Source organism: Hypomesus nipponensis, chromosome 21 (assembly GCF_054491055.1).
Source record: "Hypomesus nipponensis isolate SF chromosome 21, ASM5449105v1, whole genome shotgun sequence".
In the NCBI taxonomy this organism is placed as follows: Eukaryota; Metazoa; Chordata; class Actinopteri; order Osmeriformes; family Osmeridae; genus Hypomesus; species Hypomesus nipponensis.
In genome coordinates, this window is record NC_140381.1 from 11,683,254 (window position 1) to 11,695,625 (window position 12,372).

Genomic DNA, 12,372 nt, shown 5'->3' on the forward strand with positions numbered 1-12,372 from the left:
ATGCAAAAGAGGTGGCAAGAACGACTCATGTATATGATGGCCCGCAGCCGTATAATTTTGAACCAAGTCGACCTTATGGCCGTCAAAGCCAATTAAATGGATTGTTCATTGTACCGAGGAGAATGAGTGGAGAGTTGATAAAGTGTCGTGGTGAGTTGCTATCATTTAGCAACGCAGCAACGACACCTGGAGCTCGTCTATGAACAGCAGTGCACATATACTATTTATTTTGACTGTCAGTGAATAGCACCGAGTGGAAGTCAACGTTTTCTTTATATCTAGTGATCATTCAGGGCCTGACATTAACTTTTTGAGGCACTACACTAAGTAGCATACATAAGTTCCACTTTTTCATGCACAGGTCACGTTCGGGTAAAGATTGTGCCTTTCACCAACGAAGATGAGCTGTAATAATATACAAATGATAACAATTGAGGTGTTCGAAAATCGTATTTGTTACATTAAACATTTACACAATTTCTGCAGAATAAAACACTTTCTGTTACGTAGGCTACTGTATTGCATCTTCGTCCCAATATCTCTAGCTACAGACCGTGCAGCTAATTTGATGCCTAACACTTGAACGGGGGCTTATTACTTGAAAGAGGAATTATTTACTGCGTCTTCTCAGTTACATTATATGTGCTTTGAAATACTGTGACTTGCTAAAGTAGGCAAATGGCTAGAACATAACATTGTATAATAATTTCAGTCAATCAATCAGCTGCAAAACCCAGTGAAATGTTAGCATCAATGTCTATAGCATCGGTAAAGAGGAGAGAGGGTATAATTTCTGGGGAAATTGTAGTGTGTGCTTGCTTGCGTCGGTTGCAAATGCGTCAGTTTATTATGAAACAAGCCGCTCCCCCTTTGATACATACAAGCTATTCTAACAATGTTGTCACCGGCAGTATTTTTCAGATGGAATCGCGATTCATACAGTGTACCAACTACTAACTGAAAATATGCCCGCAAACACGTAAATAAGCTGGACATTTATTTAGGGGGAAATGGCAAATTCAAAAGAAGTTTGCTGGAAGCGATCATTATCAGTAAATAAAGCCAAAGCGACCATTTCTGTCGGTCTCAGTCGAGCAAGCTAGCCTAGCTGCTGTTGCTAGCCAAACTTCACTGAATGTGCTGGAAATGAAAACGTTTCTTTTGACAGAAAAGCCTGTGGCATTGAAGACAGTGACACACCACACGAGCTTGAGTTTAAATACATTATTTAATGTGACATTACTTACTGTACATGCAAGTCTTGAATTTCTTAAATGTATGATGCTGCCACTACAAGGCAAGATATATACTACCATTGTAGAACTACTTACTGTGCAACAGTCTATCCAGCCTAGCACATCCAAGAAAGTCGTATCTACTGCGTCGTCTCAGTTACACTATCAGGGCTTGTAAACACTGTGACTTGCTAAACAAACAGCTGCAAGAACCAGTGAAATGTACTGCCACTGCTAGCAAACTAACGTTAGGTAGCATCGCTAACGACATTGGCTAACTCAACTTCGGTTGCCTATCATCGGTCTTTGAAAGTTGGCCAGTGCAAGTAACCTAGCTTTTTTTTTTTTTTTTACTTGTCCAGTGGGGCAAGTACATTTCTCTTCCACTTGCCCTACAAAAAAATCCACTTAGTTACCTCTAGTAGTACTAGTACAGCAGAAGTCATCATGCTACCTATGGGCTAGCTATTTTTTTTACTTGCCAGTCCCACCTGTAAAATCCCCCCAAGATCATCGCTAATTAAATATTTTCCCCAACGTTGTAAACACATTTCTGAGATGTCCCACGTTTTGATGGTACTAGCAGAGCCCATATTAGACATTCTCTGCTACTAGCCTAGTAGTGTTTAATTCCAATGGATTTCAATGGTCTCAAAGCAGACATTTGTCTGTTGTCTCCCCAACGTGACGTCATGCAATGCATTGTGGGGGAAAGAAGAATCATTGCAAAAAGTTACAACTTTTTTGTATTATATTACGTTTTGTGACACCCAACAACATGAAATACAATGGATAACAGTTTAAATGTTTATTACCAACAACCAAGTAGCGCAAATTCGTTGGAAAAATCAACCTGCCATATGGCCTTTAAGCCCGGGGCCTCAACGACTCAGGAGCCACTTAATAATAATACAAAATTATAATGATGATAAATGTCAGTATTTGCAGTGTCATTACTCCGCTCTACGGCGGCATCCGGTGTGTGGATGTGGAGGGAGGCCCCCCTCCCCTCCCCCTTATCTAAACAAAATGTATATGTAAATGTATATCAAAACAAATCTCTGCGCGGTTTTCGCTTATCCATCATGTCAGTTTGTGGGGAATTGGCATATTGGCGCCCCCCTCAGGCAGCTGCAGGCACCTCTGCTTGCTGAGACGGTGCCGTGCAGCATTTTCCTTCGTTGGCCGCCGCGAACGTAGTAGCGGTATATGTTTATTGTATGCACCTTCCTGCCAAAGTAAATTCCTTGTCTGTGCAAACTTTCATGGCGAATAAATCCCTTTCTGATTCTGATATTTAATTACTCAAAAAAGGTTAGATGGTGCCCCCCTATGGAGCTAAATCAGGGCCAAATGTTTTGTTAATTTGAAAAAAAAATCTTTGGTCGAAAAACTAAAGCTTGACATTGAAAATGTAAGTTTTGGTCAAAAACTTGAAAAATAAAACCATGTATTCAAAGAAAAAATGAGTGTACCAATTTTTTTTCAGGTTGAATACAATTTACATAAAATTCTGGAATTATTTTGAATAAGTTATTAATTTTTATTTTTTACTTTCATATTTTCACAGTTTCACATTTTATGTTTTCAGATTCAAAGGGTTTTCAGTTTCAGGTTTATTTTTTCAATTTCCGTTTTTATTTTTTCCAGTTTCAGACTTTTGGCTCCGATTTTGCGTAGGGTGCGTGGCTTCAACTCAGAAGCGGGAATTATGAGTGACAGCCTAACAAAGAGGCAGAAGACTTCGCAGTCGGCATGGCGTCCGCTCCCCAACCCAGTCTCACACTTCTGCGTATCTATGACACAGGTTTACACATCTATTTTGCGTGCCATATAAACGCTCGTATTAAGTCGGGAACTCCGTAACTAGCATCACATCAAACACAGAATGTGGATGCATTGGCAGGGCAGCTGTGGTGGCGTATACGGGGGCCGGTTCTGGTGGGCCGGTCTGTCAAGCACGTCCACGTCTGTATATATGTTAATAGACAAAGAGTTGCTGTCTTTGTATATAGGTGGTGGGCCGAAGCCCCGTATCTATTCAACTTTATAATTTAAATTGGGACTCGCTGGAATTTTCAAGTTGAGTTAAATATATTGATTCTAATGAGAAACCAGTTGTTGCCAGCAAAATTAGTTGCACATTTTGTCAAAACCATCGTATAAAGTTTGTTAAACTCACCGGCAAACACAGTTGCCTACTAAATCAGTCCAACCAGTAACACGATGTAATACTGGCGTAAGAACATTATTAACCAATCAGATGCACACATCACATTGACACCCGTTTCACCCATTTCTCAGCTCATAGATAGTGGCTCCAGAGAATGTCTAATATAGAGAGAACTGCCACTCTCTGGAAACTTCCGGGTTCTGAACTGGTTGAACTCCATGTGAGGGCGCTAACGAGCGAGTGCAGAATGAATGGAGGTCTATGGAGCGGTACCCCTCAAAATCCACTTTTCTCAGGATATAATTTTTTGTCCAGTAATTTGAATTCTGAATTTGAAAGGGGAGGCCAAAAAAATACACACTGCCGGGTTTTAGATTTTTTGAAAGTTGCCTTTCTGTTCTAAAAAGCTTTTGAAAATGTCATTGACGTCATACACATCGTACGACCAGAGCTACTGCTTGACGGCAAGCTCTGGTCACTTACTTTTTTCTTTCAGGGCATCGACAACGCAGCTGACAGGTTAGGCTCTCCCTGTCAATACACATGCTAGAAAGAGTTTTGGCTTGCTAATGTTGTTGCTAATGTTGCTTATGCTCTGACATTCTGATTCCGCTTCGGATGCCATCAAGCGGGAGCTCTGGTCGTATCAGTCCTTCACTAACCAATCAGCATTTATTAGCAGAATGCTAGCGTGTTATGTGCAACAACGACTCACCATGTAAGAAATCAAAAGGACATGAGTACTCGTTCATTCAACTTTCGACCTATAATCCATGTTGAACATGCACAAACTACAATCAAATCGGAGATTTTTCAACGACAATCAGGCGAAAGAGACAAATGTAGCCGTTTAGCTCCATAGACTCCCATTCAACATGCACTTGCTCGCGATCACCCCCAGTGGAACTCTGGTGGAACTGCAGCCAAATTCGGTACAATGGGGCTTAATAGGGAGTGGCAAGGCTCTCCTTAAACAGGCTCTGGTGGCTCTGTTCAAAAACTTAGACAGCTGTCTTAATCCTTGATGTCTTACTGGACAGGTGTCTAACGAGACAGCTCTCTTCGGGGTAAGGTATCTTAAAAACCGTTGTTTTCGAACAGCCTATGAAGACAGGATGTACGTCATCGCGCTGCGTGTAGTTATGTGCTTGCACCAGCGCGCTTTGTCAGACGGCAGTCAATTGCATTGAGTTTATTGTCACACTAAGTGTGACATTAAGCTGTGTTTAAAATTGTGTTAGATATAGGCCAAATAGCTCATAACATTTGTGTTTGTATTTCACTCATTTGATAGGATTATGATAAAACGCAGCAACTAGCTGGTGTCTGCACTGCACTGCGATGCTAGCTACTGTATGTTATCGAAAAGTCGGAGCAAATTTACAAATTAGGAGTGTCATCAATAAAAAAAAGTACATTTTCAGCAACTACACTGCCCACTTCTCGATACATTTTTATTCAGATGCTGATTTACAAGTACCGTTTAGCTGAAATAGGAATTGCAAAAACTTAAATGGCGGTCAAAGGATTCTGTTTAACTTGTTGCTCACGGTAACCCCGGGCACAGAGTTATGGGTAATACGTGCCTCCATTAAGACAGCAAGGCAGCTCATATGCTCTCTTAAAAAATGACCGTTATGTGACATATTTCAAGGTATCTTATTAGACAGGAAGAGAAGATTTAAGACATTTCGAACAGGGGCCAGTTGCATAAACTTAGTTTAAGACTAGTCTTAGCCTTAGACTGTCTTCAATTGTCAAGTAAGACTAGTCTAATGAAGCCTGTATGTTTCATAAATAGTAAGACTGACTTAATTTGAGGTAGAAAAGTTAGCCACCTCTCCCCCTGGCTAAACCAAGCCCCCACCCCTCGCCTTGAAGCAACGGCCCCGGTGGATGTAGGTGGTATTGCATTTACGGTTAGGTTCTCGTGTCTTCCGGTCGTTTTTATTGTATTATCTCCATTCAACATTTACAAAACTATCTCCCCCAATAATTTTAGTTGGATTCTCAAACCTGGCTCATACTACTAGCTTTTTCATAGAATAATTTTTCCTGATTTTTGCTAAGATTAAAACCAATCCGAAATGGGTAAACTAGCTGCCCATTTATTTGCTTACACTGTAAAAAAAAATCTGTCGATTTTACGGTAAAATACTGGCAGCTGTGGTTGCCAGAATTTTACCGTAAAAAATATGGTGACCATGTATAAGGCATTACGGTATGATTTTTGAGAACTGTAAAATGTAATGTTTAAAATGGTGTTAATTACAGTAAATTACTATTGTAAAAAGTATATATCATAAACCTGTTAACAGTAATTTGCTGTCAATATAACAGGTAGAATGTAAACTATCTTACAGTAAACTACCGTAATAAATATAGTGACCATGTATAAGACATTACGGTATGATTTTTTTGGAACTATAAATTTCATGGTTGAAAACTGTTTTTCCAACGGTAAATTACTATGTCAAAACCAGATCTATTGTAAACCAGTTTACAGTAATTTTCTGTTAAAATAACAGCAATACTATCAACCTTTTTACGGTAAATAAAAAATATGGTATAATTTACAGTTAATTACTGGCAGCTGTGGTTGCCAGAATTTTACCGTAAAAATACAGTGATAACATATAGACTATAACGGTATATCAGTAAATTTCACAGTTGAAAATGTTTTTTTTGTTTGTGGTAAATCTCTATGGAAAAACATATATTGTTAACCTAATATAATGTAAACTTTCAAATCAATTCAAATTCATCAATAACCAAGTAAACTTACTGCTAGTACCATACATACTTAAACTTACTGAATATTCCGAAAGGTTGCTTCTGGGAACAAAAACCAAGTCAAAACTAGAAAGCACAACTCAAACTTTAATCAAGTCGCTGATGTTCAGAGCAGCTTCCAACAAAAATGGCAACAAAATAGCTGTTGCCTTGATCTTACTGAAAGTACAGCCTTTAACAAAAAATACACAAAATTGCTGCTTATTGCTTGTGTAATCTAAAGGTATTGTTAATTCAACAGAAAATGCACAATGAGCCAGTTTACATACATTTAACAAAAACGCTTATTTTAACTCTGAAGTTGACCGAAAAGAAAGAATACAGAAAATTATTATTATTGTGTATACCATTTCATACCAGTTTATACAGCTGGCGCTGTGCGGTCAGACAACAGTTTAGTTGGATATGTCCATCTTTAACATGTCCCTCTCCAATCCTGGTCAGCGAGATCTGCGATGAGGGTGAGGACTCTTGGGTTCACCGACAGCTGTTTCTTGTTCTTCTTTGTTTCAACTTTTGTGCCCCTCTCCGGATTGATCATGAAGAAACACCTTTGAACATAATTTCATAATCAAGGAATCTTTTTATTTTATTATCTAATAAAAATGTAAATAAAAACACTTATTTACCTCTGAATGAACTCAAGTGTGGAGCCCAGATCCACGGGATAATGGATATTGAGGCAGTAGTAGGTTCCAAACATCAAACAGATGGCAGAGATGAAGTTGGGGATGTGGTCATTCACGACCTTGCCATCTACACTTAGCATAAACTGTCTTGAGGCATAGCAAGACGTTCCTGCAAAGAACAGAAAGGTAGAATAACAGACCAGCCATTACCATCCAGATAAGAAGTCTTACCAAAATTGCTAGGCTTTGAAGCAGAACTTTAAAACATGACAGTTTTCATGTAATACTTCCCAACATTAGCTTAATGAAACTGATCATCAACACTTACCACATACAATGATGCATGGTGTCACAGGCAAGCTTTCTGCTTGTACTTCGTTTGCCAGACATGTTTGTTCCACATAGTGGAAGAGGTTCTCCTCTTTTTCATTGAAGTACGAGAGAAGAAGGAGTATCATATCCTTGACATCTTCTGAGCAGCCCTGTAACGGTCCTCTCAGAATTTCCAGCTTTGTGACAGCCTGAAGAACTCTTTTACTCTTGTCTGCACAAAAGGTTCTCATTAAGTCCAGAAGACGTTTTCCCTTTTTTTCGACGTTGGTGAGGAAAGTCTCTTTCAGTGATATGCCAGTGAGCTCTTGGAAGTGGACTGTCATACCAATCTCCTGGAACAAAAAAGGCCACTCCTCCATGAGGGATTGCAGATCTGTTCCCTGGTTGATCTCTTTACGTTGGGAGTAGTAGGTACACTTCATTAGAGTTTCTACCTCGCCTGGGGTGAAGTCGGTCTGTTCACTGAGCGCTTTCATTTGGTCTTTCTTCTGTTGTTGGGTTCCTGGTGTCTCACTCACTGGCATATATTTCATGTCCCACTTTACGCAACCATAGGTGTCCTGCTTAGCTGCCCTTTGTTCAGCTGGTATTTCATCTGTTTCGTACTCTTCTGACCCCTCTTTGCGCTTCTTAATCCTTGGAGCTGAAGACCGCTTCACATTTTCAATCCGGGCTTGTAATTGCTTGACTAGTGAGTGATATCCTTTGCCAATCACATCACCTGCTATGACATCTTGCAGTGACTGTGGATACTTTGCAACAATTTTTTTGGCAACTTCTGTGGAGGCTTTTGTATTGGGAGAGGCACAGGCTTCCATCATTAAAGTAACAACAATCCGGACCATTTCTCTACGTAGCCGTGGACTTGGCCTTTTCCCCTCTCTAAACACTGCATCAAGCCTTCAGGAAACTTTGTCCATGGGATCTGGAAGTCGTCAACCCAGTCTGCAGAAGTAATCGACGGGGAGAGACTGACTGAAGAGCATGTTGAGGAAGATGGAGGAGACAATGCTGACTGGCTTTGGCCTTCATTGGTTTGTGCTGGAAAGAATGGAATCAACAAAATGTATTTAAAGTATGTTTTTTCCTTAGTTCAGACTTACTTCAAAAAAGGTTGTCAAAATTACTTACTGGTTTGTTTCCAGGCAGCTACCAATCGTCTTGCTTGAATTGGTCTCAGCGTTGAAAGCAGATCAGCTTCCTGGATGAAGTGAAAATCCTCGCTGGTCTCTACCCCCAATGATTGGAGTGTCTCCACTAAATTGTCCAATATTGAAGCTGGGAGGTCTGGTAACACATTTGTGATGGCACTGCGAATGTTGATTAGCTCTGGATTATCCATTTCTGAGTATGTAAGTGAATAAAGCACAATTAACCACAGAAAGACAGTCCAAGACAGTTAACAATGTGATAACACACTGTGTTTCAAAGGAACTATTTGGTATCCATCTTTCATATAAGATGGCAATGGATAGAAATCAATCAAGTCACTGATGTTCAGACACTGCATCTTTTCATTGTCTTTCCTAACTGAGTAAAGGTGGTAGTCAGAAAGGAATTCTGCAGTGTACACACACATCAGAAAATGAACAGTGTCATTTTTTATAAAAATGAGCACTAGTTCACCAAACTGCACTGAGTCAATGTTCCCTGTGATAAGGAATTGCCCTTTTTTATATGACGTTCCCTTATACAGAATTTCTACGGTGACCTTTGTGTTGGTCTCAGTGAAGCCAAATTGTCTGACTGCATCTTGAATGGCTTTACTGTATAGTCCTGAGTAAAATGGACAACCATCTTTAACTTGGAAGACAGCCTTGCCTGATCCTGCTGAAAGATATGCATGTAACAGCTGATGTCTTTCAGACAGAGTAAGACAGAGGTTTTTGAAATTTTTCAAATTCCTTGCACATCTCTTGAAATAACTGTGCTTACTTTCAAAGCGCATTGTCCATAATCTGATCAGGGGCCCACATTTCAGAATCATTTCTGGGTAGTGACGTAAATAATGATGCTTTGGTTTCAGACAACATTCTGTGAATAGAGCTTTTCTTGACTCTAAATATTCTTGAATAAGAACATCAAGGTATGCAACCTGAGGCACAGATATTTTCTGAGCACATATCATGTCCACAATGTCTTTCAGCTGCAGAGTCAACTGCCACACATGATCTGCTTTATCTTCCACTCTGTCACCAATTATGAGAGGCAACAGCCTCAGAAAATTCCAATTCTGTACAGCTTGACCTGAGAGTTTAGTTCCATGGGGGCTGACCTCACATGGTTTTGTAGAAGCATCAGAAGCGCAGTATTTGAACTGTTTAATCCGTCGATTTAGGATGGAATAAGTGAACCAAGCCTTTTTCTTTATGAAATACTTAAGATACAGTGCAACATCGTAAGACAAAACACCCTCAAAGATGTCGTGTCCCAGACAAGGTGGCAAACCTGGCAGACAGACATTAAAGTATTTCAAAGAATTAAAGACCGACTTAAACTTTACTCCTTCCACATCTGTGGATGTACCTTCGGTCTGGAGGCGATCAACAGCAGAATTGTAGTTCTCAATAGTCCTCTCTGGTCCACACAGATTTGGATCACCATGAAAGTCAGATCTGTTTATTAAGCAGTACCTACAGAAATATTTTGAGGTGCTGAAATTTTCAGTGAATCCACCGATGCAATGGGAGCCCAAATTATCTCCAGCAATGCAATACAAGGTTCCCTTGACTGTTTCATTTGATACAACAATCCCATTATCCTCCAATTCCTTCAAGTCTGTTATTAGTTCAGAGAACACCTTAGCATGCCCAAACGCTTTGAAATCTTTCTCTCTACACAATAACACAAGTGACATGTGGTCTGTATCAGACCGTACATGAAGTGGTAAGTTGGCAACAGATGCATAGACAGCTAAAACTTTATGTCTTGTCTTGGCAGAGCCTAAAGGATTAACTACTTCGAAGGCATCCTGGTATAGAACTAACTTGACACATGATGGATTTTGAGAAAACAAATTATTGTTTTTGAATATCTGACCATCCCTAATGTCACTTAGAACATCTGAAGGAGATTCCGGTGAGTGCTCTCCTGACACACAGTTCTGCCACTGATCAGATTCTAACAGACATTTCAAAGTCTCTCTCACAGGCACATAATAGGCAAACCTATCTATCCTGTTCTCATCTCTTCCTAAAAATATTTTCTTGGGCTCCACATATTTGAATTTTTCTTTGAAAGACTTGGCTCTTGAGTAATCTGTTCGCATTGGCCCTGTATGACATGCAGTGAACAGATCAAATCCCTTGACAGCCTCACAAACCTTGGTTATGTCCTCATCTGATAATAAGGTGTCATTTTTTAGCAGTGAACTAAGTTTACTCAAAGTATATGTTTGACCCAACTCATTTATGTTTTGCATTTCCTCAACAATGTTCTGTATAGTTGAAGCAGGCAGAAGGAACTGCCCCTGCAATCTCAAGTAGAACAAACTCACGTTTCTATGATAAAGATCACTGAAATTTTCAGATATGTCCAAATCGACTTCATCTGTGCCTGTCGCTGGACCTGCATCACAGTGAAGGACAATGTCACCTGACTCAGGTGGAGTAGATGTTGACGGATGAGAAGCAGATTCTTTATACACATCACTTACACAGCTGTCTGTAAAACCTCTGTGCTTCCGTGACATATGCGCAGTAAATGAAGACTTTACTCGGAAATCTGTATTACATCCTCTAACTGGACAACTTACAGCACGTCCTTCTACAATATGCTCCTTCAAGTGAGCAATCAGTTCATGGGTAGCTTGACACTGGCGTTCACACAAGGCCACTACACATTTAAAAGTGGTAACAGCCGTCAAGACTGTTTCATTAGCAGATACAACATTATGCCTCCGGTAAAAATGGGCCTTAAAAGCTCCATACCTGCAAAATGTCTGCTTGCATCCATCTCCAAAGCACTTAAATAAACAGCGAGGTTCGTTTCTGTGGAGTTTGCAGTGAAGCACATAACCTCTCAAAGTCTTAAGAGACTTACCACAGAAATCACAATTTACCATTGTGTATGTTTGACACAACATACACAATGTGGCAAAAGACAATTTAACCCAACTAACATTTAACAAAATTAACACATTTTGTTAAGTTAAGGAAAACTAACATTCATCTTTCAAGCAAGGGCAACACAAAATGGCAGAAAAGCCCGCGTTGTAGAGCTAGCATATGTTAACTAGCCTAACATTATTACAAAGCTTTGTTTGCTATCACACTGGAACAAATTCTTTAAACATGCAGACATATCTAATGAAGATAATTTTACCACCGTGCTCTTAAATCGAGTTATGCCATCACAAAATAGAGCTAGCTAGCTAGCTAGTTAGTTAGCTAATCCTCAAGGAAGAACAAAAACGGAATCCACATGCAGAAAAGTTAAGGGTTTGAATTGTGTGACCTTAACGTGACAAAAGATAATTTAACTCAACTAACATTTAGCTAAATTAACACATTTTATAAAGTGAAGGAAAACTAACATCCACCTTTTAAGCAAGGGCAACTCAAAACTGCTGAAAAGACCGCGTTAAATTTAACCTGACGCATGTAGCTAGAGCTAGCTGACCGTGCCTATGTAACGTTCAACTAAACTAACATTAGCTACAAAGCTTTGTTTGCTATCACAGTGGAACCAACTCTTTAGACATGGAGACATATCTAAAAGATAATTTTACCACAGTGCTCTTTAGTCTCGTCGTGCCATCACAAATTAATCCTCACAGAAGAAAACACCAAAATGCCTCACCTTAGCTCAGTTTGAATTGAGTGACCGTTATGTTGAGCGTGTCTCTTTCTCCTGTGTGTGTTTGCGCGCGCGTCTCTGCCTCCGTCACTGGTTGGCGGGCCTCAGCAGAGTTTACACAATATTCTTCAAATACTCTGCAGACACAGCAGGCCCGTTTTGAGGATTATAATTCTGAATTTAAAAAGTACTCAAAAGTTCACATCTGCAAAATCTGACATTCTGGTGTTTTACTGTCCATACTGACCATATTTTTTTATTCAATTATTTTTTAACCATATTTCTTACATCTTATTTCCGTATAAACTAAGGTGTGTTTTTGCTGAATTGTAAACAGTTTTATACCATCAATTACAAGTATACATGAGCAAAACCTGTAATTTAAACAGCATCATACCGTTAATTTTAGTGT

General features: G+C 39.6%; 1 protein-coding gene across 2 annotated transcripts; it reads right to left on the reverse strand.

The window, feature by feature from the left end:
• Positions 1 to 5,634: 5,634 nt before the first annotated feature.
• Positions 5,635 to 12,033, reverse strand: LOC146238016 (uncharacterized). Of its 2 annotated transcripts, none has more exons than XM_084686135.1 (5): positions 11,964 to 12,033; positions 8,295 to 8,507; positions 7,159 to 8,204; positions 6,831 to 6,999; positions 5,635 to 6,752 (listed from the first exon to the last, which is right to left on the reverse strand). In XM_084686135.1, exons 3-5 carry the CDS (start codon positions 8,006 to 8,008, stop codon positions 6,617 to 6,619), a joined length of 1,155 nt encoding a protein of 384 aa, XP_084542261.1. In that variant the 5' UTR covers positions 8,009 to 8,204; positions 8,295 to 8,507; positions 11,964 to 12,033; the 3' UTR covers positions 5,635 to 6,616. The 2 variants fall into 2 exon arrangements, with proteins under 2 accessions (XP_084542261.1, XP_084542260.1); XM_084686134.1 differs by lacking the exon at positions 11,964 to 12,033 and adding an exon at positions 9,690 to 11,953.
• Positions 12,034 to 12,372: the final 339 nt, after the last annotated feature.